The 20,729-nt window shown below is 37.7% G+C and overlaps 1 protein-coding gene across 1 annotated transcript in view; it reads left to right on the top strand.

The window, feature by feature from the left end:
• The window catches only part of LOC134496281 (macrophage mannose receptor 1-like), a 49,118-nt gene that overhangs the window by 531 nt on the left and 27,858 nt on the right, over nt 1-20,729 (top strand). Inside the window, exons 2-15 of the mRNA XM_063302019.1 lie at nt 66-467; nt 663-836; nt 4,886-5,050; nt 5,490-5,603; nt 6,627-6,770; nt 8,653-8,835; nt 9,202-9,359; nt 11,288-11,401; nt 12,558-12,673; nt 14,345-14,493; nt 14,604-14,803; nt 17,032-17,153; nt 17,782-17,860; nt 18,997-19,296. Coding sequence (XP_063158089.1) covers nt 66-467; nt 663-836; nt 4,886-5,050; nt 5,490-5,603; nt 6,627-6,770; nt 8,653-8,835; nt 9,202-9,359; nt 11,288-11,401; nt 12,558-12,673; nt 14,345-14,493; nt 14,604-14,803; nt 17,032-17,153; nt 17,782-17,860; nt 18,997-19,296 — 2,420 coding nt within the window. The remainder of the gene's footprint in view (nt 1-65; nt 468-662; nt 837-4,885; nt 5,051-5,489; nt 5,604-6,626; nt 6,771-8,652; nt 8,836-9,201; nt 9,360-11,287; nt 11,402-12,557; nt 12,674-14,344; nt 14,494-14,603; nt 14,804-17,031; nt 17,154-17,781; nt 17,861-18,996; nt 19,297-20,729) is intronic.

Raw genomic sequence — 20,729 nt, 5'->3', positions numbered from 1 at the left:
TCAACAACATGACTGTTATTACTGTAGTTATTATTATTAATACTAATATTTGGTTCATTTTATAGAAAGTGACACTTTTTTGATATACAATGAAAATCTTGATCTTTGTCTAAAATTTGAAGAATCTCGTTCCTTCATCTTCGACTACTGCAACAAGAAAAATGAGTGGCAAAATTTTAAGTGGGTTTCCGATTATCAGTTACTGAATATGGCAGTGAAATTATGCCTGAGTGTGCCTTCAGAGTCAAACTTGGTTCCAGTTACACTGTCACCATGTAATGAGACCAATGAATTACAGAAATGGGAATGCAGAAATGACACTCTTCTTGCCCTTGAAAAACAAGATCTATTTTTACATCCTGCTGATAGACATGAGGATGGGATTATACTATCAAAAAACCCCACCAGAAAAAGTGCTTGGAAGATCTATGGAACAAAGGAGAGCTTGTGTGCCCGAAAATATGAAGGTAAATATCAGAAAACTAATCCTAAGACATGAGTGCTCAAAACTGTTCCCTGAATGAGGTAAACATGGTTACCTGTACTGTACACAAACTGTATGTTTACCTCAGAACTTATACTGAGATAGTTTGGTATAGCATTTCTCCTCTCATTTCAGCAGTTCTCAGTCTAACATGAATATATTTGATTTTTTTTTACAGCTCTATTTACCATAGAAGGCAATGCCTTTGGAGCTCCTTGTGTATTTCCTTTCAAGTATATGAATGAATGGTATGCTAAATGCATAGCTAATGACGATGAACACAAACGGCTTTGGTGTGGAACAACTCCAGATGTGGACAAAGACTCTTTAACTGGATATTGTCCAGTAAAAGGTAAACTCTTAATTTGGTGATACGTGCAAGGGAACAGGAAGCAGTCCCCCTCTTTGGGGGGAGATGGGCGGTAATAGGAATTTGAATACTAAATAAATAAATAAATAAAACATACAAATCTGTATTTAAGAACAAGCCTTCTACAATAGTCTGTTTCACAGACTCTGCAAGTAAAGCATTGAGGAAGGGTTTTATCTTTGCCCAGTGAGTCCGAACTTAATGGTAATATTTCCACATCTCAGATTTCAAGCTTACCACAAACAAACAGTTTGCAGTCATTTCTGCCAGGAGTAGTGGATAAGCTTGATCACAGAAATCAGAAATCATGGTTCACATGTCATGACCAATGAACTATTCTTGATTTGTTTAGCTACTCTTGCATGCAAAACTGGTCAGGTGATTCCTTTGTGGTAAACCAGAAACTCTTCACATGGCTCACTTAGTCATATGAATGTGGCCATTAAATATCAGCAAATATTAGTCAATATTATTGTCTCTGTTGGAGGAACCAGAGAAATCAGGCCACCGCCAAGTTCTAGATCAGAGAAATTATAAGTAAAGAAAAATGCCAAAAGTAGTTGTCCAGGGTGCAGGTGATGGCTATGAAAACAATTAGTTTCTCAGACTAAGGAGACAAAAATGAAGCAACAGTTAGGACCAGTCAGTTTTTTAAAAAAAAAGAATTTATTAAATTTCAGAAAAAGATAAAAGATACAGAGAAACAAAAAACTACAAAAAGAAAAAAAGAAGTAAAAAGTGTGAAAACACAAGAGAAAGTTTTTTTAGATAGATTACAAAAAGAAGTGACTTCCGACTTTAAACATCAAGGATATGCAACAATTTTCCATAATCAGTCCCTTACTCTATATTAAACCAAAATCACATTATTTCTACAAATCAACCCCTTAGCACATTGTAAAACTCACTAAGTACCATTGCCCCCTCCCTTTATATTAAAAGAAAAGAAAAAAATATAAATCACCCAATCAACTTCCCCCCCAGTAACAATTATTACTTCCTACTACTATTCTATACATTCCTGTCTACTATAATAAAAATGAAAATTAAAAAAGCATGTAAGTTGTCTACTATTATAATTAATAATATAAAAAAATGAATAAGAAAAAACCTTAATAATCATTATCCCAATCACTAATGATAAGTAAAGTAAGCCAAAGCCATGAGACCATCCAAATAAATATTTTTGGTCCCTTAACCCACTTCAAAATAAACTAAGACATTTACACATCCCCATAATAGGCACAGAGTTATTTTCTTAAAGAAATCAAACAGCCCAACTGCTCCCCTCACCAACACAGACTTCTCTTCAAAATACCTCCCATACATAATAACCCCTTCTTTTCCATAACTTTCCATCAGAAAGTCAAATTCATTCATGTCTTGCAGCTCAATTTCTCTGTTTAAGTTCTTCAGTTCAGCATTGCCAATTTCACCCAGGATTTCAACAAAAGCCCGAATCTCACTCTTAGGAGAGGTAATTCCGTTGCTGTTGGATTCTTCAGGTTCATCCGCATCATCCCCAACCAGATGGCACATTTCAAACCACATACTTTCCACAATGCTCCGAATATCTTGCAGAATAACTTGGCAGGAATCAGAAAGAATCTGCTTAATATCTGCTTTGATATCGGCAACAGTCAGAGAAAGCCTGGCTAAGATCCTCAATTTCTGAAGCAGTAAGTTATGGCGACCCCTAGATAATTCCCTGTCACCAGTTCCACCTAGACCTGAACTTTTTTTAAAAAAATGTTCCAAAATAGCTTCTCTTAACCTGACTGAATTTCAGTAAACTGAGGAAGAGGCATAGAATTAATATCACAACTGGATCCTTTCTAGATTAACGGAATTTAGGAAATTAGCTAATGGTTTTTTTAAAGAGTAAAACATTAACAAATTGTAACTGTACTTATCTCTTACATGTTCAGTTTTGTCTTTTTTATTTAAGAGTATCTCCCCTAAAAATAAGCTTTCAATTGTCTTCTCTTCAAACCAGAGCTCAATCTGGCTTCATCTCAGCCAGTTCCTTCACAGCCCGTCTAGTAACCGTTTTCTGCTTTTAAGTCCTTGCTGTCAATACGGGTTTCTGCTGTGATTTATTCTTTCAGGTCTCTTTGTGAAAGTTTCCCATTAAACACTAGCTCCCTGTTCTCTAGTTCTTCTTCCAGCAAGTTTCTGGAAGCCCAGACCTTCACAGTAATCCCTCAACTATCCTTTTCTAAAGGAAATAACTACAATTTAGCAACTGTTGTGCTGCAACTAACTGTTCTTTTCTTGTTTTATAATCCTGGCCTAAAGCTTGATCAAATCATAATTACCACTGCTAATTAATTTGTTGACATTCTTCCTTGTCCCTGTCCCTGTCCCTTTTTCCTGTTTCAATCAGCTTGATGTCTTCCAATTCCCTAACACCAACTTCCAATACAGTACTATAACAATATAATCAAGGCTATCTTCTTTTAGCCTCACTGTATAAACACAGATAGTTCTACATTAGTGCAGGTCTATAGTAGTATCACCTTTTACTCCTAGACTTCAGTTCCACTGTAAGCACTCTAAGACATAAAGAAGTCTTCTCCATAAACATGTTTGGGGATAGCTGCCATAAGGCACAACAGAGTACTGTGGAATATGAGCCTCTCCAAAATAGATGTTGTAAACTCAGTCTGGTTCAGAGCTGACCCCAAAGTTGTGAAAACAGTAATGTCTAAACTCTATACAACTAGACGTAGATTTTCTTGGCACCTGGAACCTTGATTTGAACATAGCCACACGTATTGGTAAAGTTGTATGTGCTGTGACTTATACATGTAGGCTTTCCCCCACCTAAAGTGAGATTAAGTAACATTTAATGTGTGGAGGTCATGGACCAGAATGGATATCATCTAATTGGTCATATCAGTCACTTCACCCTATTTCTGTCTGAGTAAACAGTCTTCATGTAAATAAACTCTGTACAGGTTATAGTTACTGTTTAGAAAAGTGTCACTATTATTCAATAACTGTATATGGCTTTGAGCCTTGTGTGGTGCAGAGTGGTAGGCAGCAGCATTGCAACCCAAACTCTCCCCAAGACCTGAGTTTGATCCCAGCGGAAGCTGGATTCTCTCTTGGGTAGCCGGCTCAGGTGGACTCAGCCTTCCGTCCTTCCGAGGTTGGTGAAATGAGTACCCAGCTTGCTGGAGAAGGTGACGACTGGGGAAGGCAATGGCAAACCACCCCGCTATAGTCTGTCAAGAAAACGTCATGAAAGCAGAGTCCCTCCAAAGGGTCAGACATGACTTGGTGCTTGCACAGGGGACCTTTCACCTTTCATCATATATAGCTTTGGAGTCCTTGGTGCTCTCTGAGCCTTGTTGTTTTCTTGAAGATGTTTCATTGCCCTACTAGGCAACATCTTCAGTGCTAGGAGGGAGTGGAGTTTGCTCTCTGTTTATATACAGTAGATTGCCCTGACAGTGTTGGTGGGGGTGTTGTTCTCTCCTTGATGGTTCCTTGATTAGGCTGTCATTTACTGCTTGACTGTTTGTCTGAGTTGGTAGTTCCTTGATTAGGGTATTGTTTAATGCTTGATTGTTTGTCTGGTGTTAATCCTGGTGTTAATCTTTGCTTATCTGGATGTTGATTGCTGGCAAGGAGGTGTTCTGGTCTTTTTGTTTCCCTTTTAGCTTTTTTATTGTCTCTTTTGAATGGTAGGTAAATGTGGTTTACCTCTATGTGCCTGTTGATGGCTGACTTGTCTAAGTGCCAAGCCTCAAGGAATTCCCTAGCATTTTTGGATTTAGCTTGGTCTAAGATGCTCACATCCTAGATATAGGATATAACCTATATAGATCATCCATCCATCCATCCATCCATCCATCCATCCATCCATCCATCCATCCATCCATCCATCCATCCATCCATCCATCTATCTATCTATCTATCTATCTATCTATCTATCTATCTATCTATCTATCTATCTATCTATCTATCTCCTGCATTTATTTTTGCTACTAATGAGCTGACTCTCTTTTTAATAATGCTTACAGATGAACATGATGACTTTTTCTGGATCAAAAATCACTGGACAGGAGATCTCTACCAGATCAATTCCCCCTCAGCTCTAACATGGGGTGAAGCAAGAAAAAGCTGTCAGCAACAAAATGCAGAATTATTGAGCATCACAGAACTACATGAACAAGCATATTTGACAGGTATCACGTAACAAAACATTTCTTAAAAGGCTTCTAAAGACATTACTGATAATAAATATTTTCTCATCTGTACAGAGCAATTTTGAAAGCTTCATATAAGTAGTATCATTTTTTCGCTAGATGAATTAATCTGAAAAATATTTGACACTTTCAAACAATCTCACTTTGAATAATCCGCTTCCAAGAACTGAATTTTCTGACATGTTTCTTGTGCCTTTATCAAACTGCAATTCATCATCTGAATCTGCATTCCAAAGAGGAAAGTTTATCTGATTGATTTGTCATTAACATACTGTATAATTATTAAAGGTATAGCTTCAGACCAAAAGAAAGATGATGGTTGCACTTCAGGTTGAATTGCACTGTCTGCCTGTCTATTTTTCTCGTCAGCCTCAGACATACAGAATTGAACATTATGTGAATTTTCTTTCTCAAATAGGATTAACAAGTATTTTAGAAGCCAACCACTGGATTGGTCTTAATAATCCAGATTTTGGCAATGGATGGCAGTGGACTATTGACCAACCTTTAAGATATTTAAACTGGGCTCCAGGTGAGTAAATATGTACAGTTAGAAAGCCATTGGTATTTCATAAACAGAAATGTAAAGATTTATGGGATATTAAGATTAGAATATTTGAAAACTCTTATTGTCCTACCCAAAATAGTTCATTTTAAATAGGTTGAAGTAGCATATAGAAACAATACTTTGTAGTCTTCTTGTAACAATTAATACATATATAATGCATTAAAATATATATTATATATTTGATTTAATCAACACTTTCTCTAGAAGTGTGCTGGCATTTCTTATATCATGTACATTATATAAAAAGTTGATTCTCACAGTACTGCCATCTTCACTTTTTTGATCCCCCTGAAGATGCCCAATGCTGACAGAAAACTCTAAAAGGAGACTCAGTAGCTGTGTTTAGCTGCATGTGGTAATATTCCCCTTGGGTAGGGTTAATAGGCCTGTGCAAGGTGGCTCCACTCCATGTTGAAGTGCCACTTCACTCCAAACTGTCATGACAGTTGAGTTGGAAGCCCTGCCTGGACTCAGAAAATTGTTCTGCCTCAGCACAGATGTGATCTGTCTGGCTCCTTTGATCAGATAAAAAGGGGTCTCTGGTTGAAGGTAGGCAGCCACTACAATCCAGTTCACTGAAGGAGAGTACCTTCAGTTTTGGTTGACTGTCTTGCTCTGAAGGACTGCACTGAAGCTTTGTTGAAATGAAGTGTCCTTTCAAAGGTCTACACTGCCCTAATATTCAGCATTATAGCAATACGAAAAGTGGCACTTATCACATGTCAGTATTAGTACCATAAATCATAAAATCACACAATGGCTAATCGGATAGAATATCCAGTGTCATGCCCAAATGAAAGTGTACAGTGACAATGAGAGACTTCCCATAGTCAGATATAGGAAAGCTCATACATATTGATACATGTGTTCTTGAAATACAATTGAAGAACAAGGAAGAAAAAGAGTTTTGATTTGTTTTCAGATAAAAATGTTATCATCTTGGACATCAAGCAGTGATAGGTTAATCTGGCTCACTCTCTCTTACAGGTAGCCCATCTTCAGAAACAGGAAAAAACTGTGGATTGATGCAGGCTAAGAATGGCAAATGGACAAATAGTAAGTGTGCAAAGAAATATGGATACATTTGTAAAAGGATGAACTCTTCAGGACAGGCTTCTGCAGCTCCTTCAGGTAGGTTGCAAACTGGAAATTAAGTTAACTGTATAAATATTATTGCACTGTTATGCATGGCACTCATGCCCCAAATAACATTTTTACATTCTTTTCCTAGTGATAGTTTTGATTCCAGAGCAATCTATGTAGAGTAATGTGAAAGAATAGACCTGCCTGAGGCGGAGAACATGCAGAAACTCAGGTTCTGAATGCAGATTACAGTATGCAAAAACAATTTTGCTTAGGCCAAAATGGTCTACTCAGTGGCAGGATGCAAGGCAGCCTAGAAATCCTATGTACACATCTACCATTCTAGCCTGGGAGCGGGGGTGGGGAAACAGAATGGATGTAGTAATAATTATAAAATTTCCAGATGAGGTTTAGACCAATTTTGAATTCTATAGTCTGTACCATAGCTTTCCAATGTTGTTTGATTACTTATGTATGTCAGCTACTCTGAGACTGGCAAGGTGATGCCAGTGATGCCAGAGTACAGTTAAATAAATAGATAAGCATTGAATATAATGAATTACAAGCAAAAGCAAAATAGATCCTGGCGAAATACTACAAATTCAGACAGATATTCATGGAATATTATGAATGTTAAATTCTATGGTAATTCCTCATCATTGTTCTGCTGGTCCAAGATCCTGAGGAAATAGAAAAAAATATTTGCATTTATTTCAGAAAATTCTAATGTGAAATGTAGCTCACCTCTTAGATGAACTAAAGCCCGAAGACCTGCACAGCTAAAGATATGCATGCACAGGAGAGATCCTTATTTATGAATTATATATGCATTTCTCCCCTCACTGGGGTAGTTTTAGGCTTACTGACAAATTGTCATGTTCACTGTTTCAATGTACAGTATACATCATAATGTTTCACATGCCATGGCGCTGATGCGCGTTTCTGTTTGGGAGGCAGCTGCTGTGAAACCTTGTACCAAGCTCTGTCTCTGTGTTCATTACAATGGAATGTGTTTGGGTTATGTTCTCTGTTCAAGGACTTTTCCCGCAGACCATCAGAAACCATTAGGAGCACCTGGGATTGTGAACTTGGGAAGATTCTACAGGGGGAGGGGTCTCATTTACACCGAGGGTTTTTAGTTTGCATTTGGTGCGCTTTTATCATTCTCAGTTTTCTCTGTGATCCTGCATACTATTCTTTAATAAATCAGATATCTTTGAATTCCTGCTCATGAGTCTGATAGTGTTTTAGAATAGGCAACTATTACACAAATTTATTTTCAAGGAAGTTTACCCCCTGTAAATTTGGGGGTAGATGGAAGCTCTGAAGGAAAGCAACAATCTGGTAAAAAATAGTTATACCAATAAACATGTGCTGTAATAAAGCATTAATAATTTCAGAACACTTACAAAATCGTACAGGACAGGAACAGGTGCTATTTTAGAACCTGCCTGATCCATGAAAAATTAGATTGAAAAATTAAATTTGATTATACTAAATCCTGATGACTCTTCTGGCAAATGTCCTCATGGCAATGGAGAAATTACCTGTCATGAGAGGCGAGCAGGAGGGGGCCTCTATCCAGGGGGGAAAATGCATGCGTAGTACTGAGGAATTAAGCAGCCATTCAAAGAGACACAGATCAGACCCGCCTTAACTTTCGAGGTTTATCTGTCTGGGTTTTTCCCATGCTTCTTCAGTTTGTTAGGATTCTGTTTAATGTAGCAGTAATAAACACTAGAGACCTACTCCTCGTCTCAGCGTGATTTCTAGCTGTTAGGACATCACCCTTATCCTTAAGATGGATTGTCATATTTGTTTTTACTAAATTCTATTTACTGAATTAATTACTTCATAATACTAGATCAGGATTTCCCCTCACCCCGACCCCCAATTCTTGATGGTTTACATATAATTATTGTCTTTTTAGATGACCTTAAGCCAATTAAATGTCCAGATGGCTGGGTTGGATATGCAAAGCATTGTTACCATCTTAATAGAGATCGCAAAACATGGAAGGATGCATCAGTCTCCTGCCAAAAGTATGGTGGACATTTAATAAGTATACACAACATTGAGGAATACAGCTTTGTCTTTTCTCAGCTTGGCTACAGTAAGTATATTTAGAAGGTTTACTTCCTGTTCTACCTGTACTGTATATACTCTGTATGTATGTGGGTGTATGCATGCCAGGAAAAGAAATAATTGCTGTTGCTGCCATCACAAGAAAAAAAAGAGTATTATTGAGGCCGCAGAATATTTGTAAAAAATCTGTTGAGCCTGTGTGGTTTAAATCACACTACAACCATAGTATACATCCATGACAGATTAGCAGAGACATTTGCCAACAAATTATGTAGCATACAGACTCTCCTATATCCATGCCAACATAGCACAAAGTTCTGGGCTGGAAAATTATATACAACCTTCCTGTCATTAAATTTGGGAGCAAATGAATAAAATGGACTTATGTTCTTAGAACCAACAGATAATCTGTGGATAGGACTAAATGACCAGAAGACTCCTTCGTATTTTGAATGGAGTGATGGTACTACAGTGAGATTCATCAAATGGCAGAAAGGAGAACCCACACTTATAAGCAATGTGCAAGAAGACTGTGTCATCATGACTGGAGAGGTAACAATAAGAACCCCTAATTGACAGATGGAGATTTTTTTCTCTTTGGTTCTCTTTTGGGTGAAATTTGTGTCTACAAATATATTTGATAAAATCTATTCTTCTATAACATAATTTATACTTTAGGTCAGTATTTCTTAAACTTTTTTCTCTCAGGACTCCTTTCCACTTTTAAAAATTATGGAGGACCCCTAAAAAGCTTTTGTTTGTATGGATTATATATATAGATATTTACCATATTAAAAATTAAAATTGACACATTTGCTGCTGCTTCTCACAATTGTTGGATTGGATTTTAAGATTGCATTATTTTTCAACATGGGCTGGCAAATAATTTTGATTTTGCAGATCCTTGAGAGGGTCCTGAGGGAACCCCAAGAGGGTCTTGGAGGACCCCCAGGGGATTTATGACCACACTTTAAGAAACACTGCTTTAGATAATACTCCCATTTTGAGAGCCTTTAAAAGGGTGTTAAAGGCTTTTTTATTTGGTTAGTGGGTTAGTGTAAAGACTGGTTGTTCTACTCTAATTTATCTGACAGTTCTAAGTTAACACCTGTTTTAAATTATTGTGAAAGGTGAAAGGTCCCCTGTGCAAGCACCGAGTCATGTCTGACCCTTTGGGGGGAGGCTGCTTTTGCGAAGTTTTCCTGGCAGACTCTAGCAGGGTGAGGAGGCTAAACGCAAGGCTCTAAATTATTATATTATTATATTATAATTATATAATTATATAATATGATTATATAACTATAATATAATAATTTAGAGCCTATTAATTGTATAATTATATTAATAATATCATAATTATCTAAATTATGAGGCTCTTTAAATTATTACAGATGTGTATATCCTGAAGCTCATCCCAGAATATTGTTTTAAATGCATTGTGGTTGTGTTGGTTTTTTAGTGTTAATATTTGCTTATTGAGTTGCTGTTAAGTTCTGAGCTAATTTTTATGGACTTGTAATGATTGTATTTTTGTTTAATATTGTTCTTTGGTAAAGGCATTATTACTCATGCAGGGTTAGGAATGGATACTTAAGGTACTTAACTCTATATTGAAAGGGTGGGCTTTTTGTGGTCAGGGAGATCACTTAATATTTTGGGGGGACAATGAAGATTATAGCAAAGAGATTAATTCTATTAAGTGATCAGGGTTAGTTGCACTCATGGAGGCAGCCATTTTTTGTTTGGGGAGAAAATCTTGATTTAAAAAAAGCAATATAAAATCTTTTTTTTTTTTGCTTATTCTATAGTTTTGTAATCAGATGGGGCTCTGGAGACTGATACATAAATAAATAAATAAATAAACAAATAAATAAATAGATTCAGAGGCCTCATGGGCCCTGAGATCCTTTGATTGTCCATTCCTATTGCATAGGATTGCCACTATGTAATTAATACTTTGTTTTAAAATGTATTATTGAATTCTACTATATTTACCCAATTTTGTGTAAGTAAACTCAGAAACAAATTCTCCTGTGTTCAGCTGAGCTTCTTTTCAGAAGACTGTGCATAAACTTTTAATCTGCATTGACTGAACTACAAAAGCTTATTTAGGCATGCTAAATTTTGATCAAATGTACTACTGGCTATTTACTTGGTGAAAAATAAATAGTAGTATGATTTCATTTTATACTTTAGAACCTTGAGGGGACATCTATGAATTATATTTTTAAATAATTTACTTTTCTGTAGGGTAAAAACTATGTTTACCTTTTACAACTTAAATACTTATATCTTTTTGCAAGATGTTAGTATGGCTGCAGATTTTAGAGAAAAGCAGACATAACAAGTATTGTGCAGTAGTTCAGCTCATGAAAAAAATAAAAGCAAAAACGATATAAAACATTACAAAAATTAGAAGGGGTAAAAGTAAAGGATTCCTTTTCTGTGAGGTTTGTATTTCTTCACCTTTCCACCCTCAGAATGGATACTGGGCAGATAATTTCTGTGAAGAGGAACTAGGGTACATCTGTAAAAAAGAGCCTTCAGAATTTCTACCTGAAACAGATGATGTTGCTGATCCAAAATGCCAAAAAGTAAGTCTAAAGAATTGTGTAGCTGTTGATCTTTTATAATAGTTAATTTTCCCTCTTATGAAATTTTGGAGATACCAACCAGAAAGCTGGTTTTGCCTTGAGATGAACATTCCCCTCTCTATAACATTGGTGTCAACTCTTAGCAACTACATCGATAGATTTTCTCTGCGGCATTGCAAGAAGACAAGTTATTCATCTCTACTATATGAAAAAATGAAAAACTACCTGAGGTAATGGCTAAGCAGAAGAAATAGGTTCTGATTTAATTTTTATGAATAGGAATGTGTTTGGATTTGGCTGAATCTGAAACTGAATAATGCTGATTTGTACTGGACAGATTTGTTGGACATCCAAATTGAAGCAATGTTCTTACAAAATTAAGCAAATCTGAAGTCGAATCCTTCTGAAATTAGCTAGTGTTCTGGAGATGCATAAGAATTCAGACATTTTAAAAAATGTCTGCAAAGATTTCTGCTCAACCTCTTAATTTAAGGAAAACACCAGAGTTCTGGAGAAAATGGAGTGGTTCAAGTCTGTGTAATTTAAGCAACTTCAGCCATTATTTGGAAGAATATTGATCATAGAGTCGATTGGACTTCTGTTCTCTTGCAGGGGCAGGAATTTTATAAGAAGGTCAGTAGAGTTTATAGGATCTGAGAGTATCACATGGATAATCACTTGGCAAATGCTAGATTTAGAATAATATGGGGCTTTTATTCTAAAATATTCTGTATATATTTCATTTATTTATAACATTTCTGACTCAAATTTTCATTATTAAAAACCATCCCAAAGTACCTAGTTATTTCCAGTAGTAGTTAATGATGTTTTCTGAAGCAAGATCTAAACTGATTCAAAATAATACAGAAGTGGAATGTTGTGAGTTTATATCTATCAACATTTATTGATTTCACAGCATCTTTTAGATTCTGGGTCCAAAAAGGTATTATAGAATAGACAAACTATCATTATGCAGAGGCAAACATTCCTAGAGTACAATTACACAACATAAAATATAAACATAAAATAATTAAAATTGCACTGTAATCAAAGCACAGTGAATCTGAGAGTCTTTGGATTGTGGCAGGATAGAAATGTGAAAAATAAATAAATCCAGGCTAATGCTGTTCTCTGTGTGTGTATGCTGTGTCAACAGGGCTGGAAAAGATATGGTTTCTATTGTTACTTAATTGGACAGATACCTGGAACCTTTTCAGAAGCAAAGACATCTTGTGAAACAAACCAAGGATTTCTGATCTCTGTGGAGAATAGGTAAAATATGGTGGAAAGAACAAAACAAAATAATTTTATCTGTCTATCATCTGTCTCTCTCTCTCTCTCTTTATGTCTCTTCTCTCTTCTCTCTCTCTCTTTATCTTCTTTACCAACCACCTGGAAGATAATTAGACCAACTGTTTGCAGAGGGTTCCTCTTTTTTTCCCACCTTACTTAGCAAGGAAAAGACTAAATAGATTTCTTGCCTCTATCTGCTTTTTAAATTAATTTCCTTTAACATAAACTGTGCTGTGAGACCTAGTGAGACAGATGAAAAATATTTTATCTGAGCATAGAAAACATTTTCACATATTTCATTCCTGGATTCTAAACTGTTTGTAAGATTATTCACTTTTCTGAATTATGTCTAATTACGCAATCTAATTTTACATGAGTTAATTTGACATATCATCTGCAGCTTGGTTCATTTTCTTGAGTTTTATATGGGCTTACTGACTGCTGTTGTGATTAATGAACATCTCAAAATACATGTTTTCCAGGGTGTATTTTAATGTTAATTTGGCTCTGCAGTGTTTGGTATTCAATCTCCAAAATATGCTTCAGAGTATGTAGCACTATGTAGCACTTTCTGCAACACCTGCTCTAAAGCAGCCTGTTTTAAGGTGTTCCAGATAGATATGTGTATTACTATGCTATGAAGAATCCTCTGGAGCAGTGCTTTCCAATTTGGGATGCATACATCATAGTGGGATCCAAAAAGTGATCCATTGTTGTGCAAGAAGAAAATATTACGATGTCTATTTATATTTAGTTTCTCAAAAATAATAATTAAAAAGCTATACTAAGACTTAATATGAAGAATATACAGAGCATAATATACTTCAGGGATTATGTTTTATAATGTACATAATATACTAGTAAAATAAATAAATAAACATAGATATATTGGGGTGCATGCTTAATTTTTCTATTGATAAGGGTTGCACAATCAAAAAAGTTTGGGGATCACTGTTGTAGAGCAGTGTTTCTCAACCTTGGCAGCTCTAAGATTTGTAGATTTCAAACTCCCAGAATTCTCCAGCTGGGGAATTCTGGAAGTTGAAGTGCACACATCTTAAAGCTGCCAAGGTTGAGAAAAACAGCTCTAGAGAACGATATGGTACAATTGCGGTCTAGGTCTTGAGACAGCTACCGTGTGGCTTTGGTATTTATGGCAGGGATTGGGCAGCCCCTTTCATTGGCCAGTCACCTCAGGCAGCATTTGCTAAGAGGCCTCAGCAAGATGGAGGCCTGCCCTTATCCTTAAACTAATTCAACCTCCAGGAGAACACCGCCCCATAGTCTTTGCTGAAAGAAAGATTTCAACTCCAGTCATGCTGGCCTTAGCAAATGTTATAGGAGCAGACTCCTTAGCCCTGATCAGGAGTTTGTAAGATGGTGCTGTACTTCCAGGTCTGAGAGGATTACTGCTGCTACTACTACTACTACTATTATTATTATTATATTTTATCCCACCTGTTTATATATAGATATATACTCAAGGAGACAAATGTACCTAATACTCGTGCCTCCTATTTTCCCCACAACAACCCTGTGAGGTGAGTTGGCCTGGTAATGGCTGCAAATCGGACCTAAGATAAACCATCTGCAGAATCTGAAAACTGAGTAAATGAGAGACCATCCTGATCTGAATTATTTTTATAACAGATTTGAGCAGGCCTTCCTGACTAGCCAGATTGGACACCGTTCTGAAAAATATTTCTGGATCGGCCTCTCAGATGTAGCGTATCCGGGGACTTTCAACTGGACCAATGGAGACCCTGTTCAGTTCACTCACTGGAACGTAGAAATGCCTGGTATGGAGTCTGTTGGAGCAAATATATCCTGGCATGAAAGCTTTTTCCCTGTTTAGCCTGTATATGGAGATGCATTAAATTTAACTGGCTCTTGTCTTCCATCCTGCCAGGCCCAAATCCTGGCTGCGTTGCCATGAGAACAGGAGATGCGGCTGGACTGTGGGATGTTGTGCCCTGTGAGGAGAGGGCCGCCTTCCTCTGCAAGCAATTGGCCGCAGGGGTGACACCTCCCCCAATCCCGAGAACGACGCCCTCATTGCCGTGCCCCAGAGGATGGGCTGCAAGTCCAACGAGGAATGTCTGCTTCAAAGTGGGTCAGGCGGTTTCAGAGTCAAAGCATTTACTTGCTCAAACAGGGTCAGCCCTTCGAGACAGGCCGGGTCAAGAGGCAGACACTGCAGCAGGGGCTCTTGGGGCATCACAGCCCCTTCTCCCTTCCCCTTCAGAGGGAGCTTGGTGCCCTTCAGCCATGATTAACCCTTCTCTGAAAGGGAAATATAATGTTTGGAATAACCAAAAATGCTCAGGCATCATATAGAAGTCTAAAAACTGGGTCATGTTCCTTTGCAGCCAGCATATCTTTGACCCTCTCTTTGAAATCCCCTTTAATTGTTTTGAGACACCCTGGGGCACCGTGCCCCAAAAAATCTTGGTCTAACCAATCCAAACAAGATGACGACTATTACTGAATTAGTTTAATAAAGTTATGGCCCTAGAAGAATGGTTAGAAGTTGGCATTTTTCTTGCAGTCACTGCAGTCGTCTTTGCTTCATCCAAGAAGCAGTTCTGCTTCATATATTTTTTTAGCTTTTCACAACTGTATTTGTGTGGATTTGTCATAACTCTTTTTTAGACTAGTTTAAAGGTAAGCTACAGGAACTGACATTATTGCCTTGAATTTTAATTGAATTGTAGTAAAGGAAGGGATTAGATTCCTTTGAAAGTATATTCCAAAGGAGAAGTCATGAGGAAACAATCTGATTAGGTAGTCAGTTGGCCACTGGGTGGGTGGGTGGTGGGGGATTATTCAAACATATGGCTTTTATAAATCACGAATTGATTTAGGGCAGGGTTCCCCAAAGTAATCAATATCTACTCCCAAGGGTTGATGGGTCTCTCCTACGGGTCAATAAATGTCTGGTAGTCAAAAGGAGGTCAGTAAATGTCTGGGGGTCAATTGGTGGTTGATAAATGATGGAAAGTTGATTGGGGTCAATTAATTTTTTGGGGTCTCTGTAGAGCTTCACACAAGTCCCTAGTCCTGAAGATGAGGTGGCTAGTGGTGACAGGGTACCCTGAGTTGGATGGTCAGCCACTATTGAGAGTGGCCTTGAGTTGTTGTTGTTGTCGTCATCATCATCATCATCATCATCATCATTTGTAGTACTATTAGTTAAAGTAATATTTATTAAATTATTTTCATATAATAAATGTTTGGGGGGGTCAATGAACAATCTGAAACTTCATGAAGGGGTCAATGAGCTGAAGAGTTTGGGGCCCCCTGATTTAGGGGCTTAGCCTGAGCCTAAAACAGATAGTGTGCTATTTGAAAGTAATCAACTTTTTAAAAAATAAATAACATCTGGGGAAAACTTAAGGAAAGTGTCAGGTACTGGGTGTAGGGGTTGCAGGGATGGAGAGGGGGAGATTTGTTCTCTTGCTTGTTCAGTCATGATAACTTTAATTTTTATCCCACCTTTATTTTTGGTCAGCTCAAGGTGGCATACATACCTAAAGCTCCTGACTCCTGTAGTCTCACAACAACCTTGTGAGGTGGGTTGGGTTGGGAGAGAGTAACGGGCCCAAATCCCTCAGCTGGCCTAAGGCAGCTCTAGAACTTGCAATCTCCCCATTTCTAGCCCAGCACCTTAACCACTACATTAAACTTGCTCTACATTTGAATACAGCCTATTATCAATTACCTCCTATCAATTTTTCATCCAAAATGGAGAATTGTATAAATTACAGTTTCCACTGTGAGATTCATGAGTGCCAGTTTTCACATAACAACTAAAAGAAGCATCAGATTTTATCTAAAGATATGTTTGAAGTACACATGAACCAATTGGTGTGGCGATTAAGGTGTTGGGCTAGAAACCAGGAGCCAGTCACTCTTTCTCAGCCCAACCCATGTCACAGGGTTGTTGTTGTGGGGAAAATAGGAGACAGGAATATTAGGTATGTTCTCCCCCTTGAGTTATATATAAAAAAGGCAGGATAAAGTAATCATAATCATAATCCAGGGGTGGGGGGAAATATCTATAGATATTCTCTCAGAAAAGCCAGCAAATGTTCTTGTACATATGATTTGAATAGCTCTAGTTATGGCAGCAGCAAAAAAACTCACCCTTTAACTTCTCCTATTTCTCTGTAACATCAAGAATTGTTGTATAGATTAGAAAAATATGAAAAGTGAAAGAATCAAATATGAAAGTTAGAGGCTTGATTAAAAAGATAATTAAACATGAGCCAAGAGGGGAAGCAGACAACTACAGAGTTAAAGCTCATTTGTGATGATATACATTTATATGCATTTAGGCCTATATACAGAAGAAAGCTGAAAAGAAATCTTGGTATGATGCATATGACTTTTGTAAATCAATTGGAGGAGACCTGACTTCTGTTCATAGTGAAGAAGAGCAAATCTTAATAAACCAACTGTGAGTTTAATAAACTGCTTATTTCTTAACATAATCTCAAGGCAGAAACACTTCTGGCAAAAGGTTTATCGGAGCATTGAATACATCTTCAGGGAATATAAAATAAGTATCAACCTCATAATCCTAGATATATTCATTCTGAAGTACTTTGCATGTAGTTGAGTTTTCTCTCAGGGCATTCTAGTTAGATTTAGAGATCCAATGCTTAATTTTATGTCAATAACTGCATGCAGAAGAAAAAGATCATGATGATCATCATCATCATTAAAAAAAACAAACAAAACTCTTTCAGTGGTTACAACAGAAATAATAATGAATGGTCAGAAATGTAGATTCAGTCATCATCATCATCATCATCATCTCAATAAAGTAACAAGGCTTATAGTATAAATAAATAAATTCCACTGTAGTCATCAGAACTTATTCTCACTTGAGTGGGTATCATATTGCAGCCTTAAAGCAGTATGCCATATTTAAGGGCCTGGATATTTCTGAGGTTATTCATTTGCTGACATGCTTATGTTTGTGTGTGAGAAAGAAAACAGGGAGAGAAAAATGCAGTGCTGTATTTAAGCAAGACACATGCATAAAACACATTTTAACATATTTCTTGATTGTTACATTTTAGATCAGGAAGAGAAGAAATCTGGATTGGTTTTAGATCTTTGGACACTAGCACAGGATTCACTTGGAGTGATGGGTCTCCTGTAAGTAAATGATTAACATGCTTGCCTTATATAACTAGTAACTGAAATTGCTGGTATTCACAATATTTAATGGAGTATAGGCATTAGTAATATTTCTTTTAGTGAAGTTTCTCAGACATATAACATTAATTCTAAATGTTAAGCCAAGTGTTAACCAAGTAGTAAAAATCTTAATATAATATGATGTTGATATTTGATCTGATTCAGATTATTTTGACAGTTTCTCTGGAGTTACCTCAGGCTATTGTTGAAAACAGTTTGATTTCATTGCTCTTATAAAAGCAGACAAACTACTTGAAAACCTTCATTCCACATCCTGCTAATTTTTCCTTTATCCATTTTTGCTGGAGTGAGAGGATGTCCAGCTAATTAAGAACAGTTGGGTGGTCCTTTCCCTAAGTATCATGTTTGGGTAATAGCTAGCACCTGAAAGCTTGAGTTGGTTGTCCAATATGGCATGTACACTTAATGGTCATGAAGGTACAAGTGGGGGATGATAAGGTGGGATACAGGAAATCATGGCAGTTCATGTGTTATGTTTGTGTATACTGCTGTTACTGCTGTTGATCACCATTGGAGCCATTTGTTACTGCTGATGCTATTGCTACATAAAGAAGATAGTATTCCAGAGCATCTGAAGAGCAGAAAAAAACAGAGGGCATGGTGCCTGATGAAGTATCATCATATTGTCTGAGCCCCTGGAGAAAAGGTTGAAAAACTCCAAAGCAATTGAAGAGCAGAAGAGATCCAGAGAGATCAAAGAGGTAGATGGAAGCTCATCATGGTGGTGGTGACCCAGAGATAGGACCAATGCAAGGAAGATAGATCCAGCTTGGGGAGGAAGGAATGAACTGAGCAAGTTAAAGAATAGCAGCAACATTTCTAAGTACCCAATCTCTCATATCCAATTCTTTCTCCCTGCTAGCAGAAGAAACTGCATCAGTATGCAGGACAAAAGGGAAGTGACAGAGAGGTGACAAGAACATGGGCTAGAATAGCGATGAATGCATTCTTGGGGGATGGACCAGTGCCACATGCCTTGAAGTAGGTAGTGGTGTGTTATACCCTTGCAGAAGTATAGACTGACCCAGAAATATCAGACAATTATTAACCTATCTCCAATTTTCCTTATTTAGCTCTTTGCTACAGTGCAAAGAGCTCTGGAAGAAATGAATTACCTGGACCTTTTCCAGTCTGGCTTTAGGTTTGGGAGTGGAACCGAGATCACATTACTCATACTTATGGATGATTTTGCAATAGGGATTGCAGCCTTGTTGATATTACCTGACTTCTCAGTGGCTTTCAATTACCATCAACCATGCTATCCTTCTGGACCAACTCTGAGGACTGGGAATGAGGAACACTCTATTGCCATGATTCTTCTTTCTGAAGGGGTGGTTCCAGTTGCTCTGGAGAAAGATCCAACTCTAGGCCCTGTATAATAGGTTGTCTCAGGGCCTGATGCCCTCCCCACTTTTATTTAGCATCTACAAGAAACTGGTGGGGGATGTGATCCATTTAACACAGGGTTAAGTATCATCAGTGAGTGATACACAACTTTACATCTCAATCCCTGGTTGAACAGGTGATGCAGTTGAGGCCCTATTCCTGATGTCTGGAGGATGTTAGGGTCTGGATGGGGATAAACAAGTTTAAGCTTAATCCCAGCAAGATGGAGCAGCTTTTGGTTAAGAAATTCCATTTCTAGTTCTAGATGGGATCACACTCTCCTGTTCTGAACTAGTTTGTCATCCAGGTATTCTTCTTGGCTCATGACTCTTGCTTGACGAACAAGTGGCAATTATAACAAGAAGGGACTTTTGCACAGCTCCACCTAGTGTGCCATTTACAGCCTTTCCAAGAATGGGAGACATCATTCACAATCACACGTATCTTGATCTCTCATTTGGACTGCTGAAATGTGCTGTACATGGGGTTGCTCTTAAAGACCACACAGAAGCTAAAGTTGGTCCAGAATGCAGCAGCTTGGGTAGTAATGGGTATGTCATGATTCACTCATATAACATCTGTACTCTGAGAGCTGCACTGTTACTACCTGCATGCAATCCAAGGTGCTGGTTATTCACCTTTAAAGGCCTGCATGGCTGAAACCGTGGGTATCTTTGGGACTCCTTTCTTCTGGTTCTTTATGCCTGTCTGCTAAGATCAGGTAGAACAGGGTCCCTTTGGATCCCTTCATTCAGGGAATGTTGCCTTCAATAACCTTGGAGACAGGCCTTTTCAACTGCTTCTCCCCTTTTTTGGAATAGTATTCCCCCTGGGGACATCCTGGGAGACCCATGGTGAGCTGACGTCTTGCTGGCTTGCTCACTAGCAAGACAGCTTTTGCGAGGGAGACCGGGGCTGGATGCTGGATCCAGGCTGGTGTAATCTCTCCAGAACAAAGGAGAGATCGTTGAGAGCATCCATGTGACTCTGGACAGCTGCTACTTGTGAATAGACCATGGAAACTGCCATTTTACGGTTGGCTTATGAATGGAGTGACTGGGAGTCAGGATTACATCAAGCTCACACTCACAAAGCAGCCTTATGGACACTAAGCTCGACCAAGCCTTATATCTTAATCACTTTTTTGGATTAATTTTTTTATTTCTTGTATATTAGAGAGATTAAGACCCTTCATGCTGGCAAGGTCTTACTGTATTCATCGGGTGAGTCTCTGCCTCCTTAAAAGATGATAGTGTAAATTTGATTTTAAAAGTTTTGAAAATATATAATTTTTTTGGACTATGCAGCAAAAGGGTGCTTAGTATATGGATTTTGGTAAGTTAATTATGGATGAAGGGGCCAGAGGGATTTAGAATTATGTTTTGAATTAATGGAAGGTATCTTCTCATGGGAAAATGGC

The sequence above is a fragment of the Candoia aspera genome, chromosome 4 (genome assembly GCF_035149785.1).
Source record: "Candoia aspera isolate rCanAsp1 chromosome 4, rCanAsp1.hap2, whole genome shotgun sequence".
Lineage (NCBI taxonomy): Eukaryota > Metazoa > Chordata > Lepidosauria > Squamata > Boidae > Candoia > Candoia aspera.
This window is presented reverse-complemented; position numbering and strand designations above follow the sequence as displayed.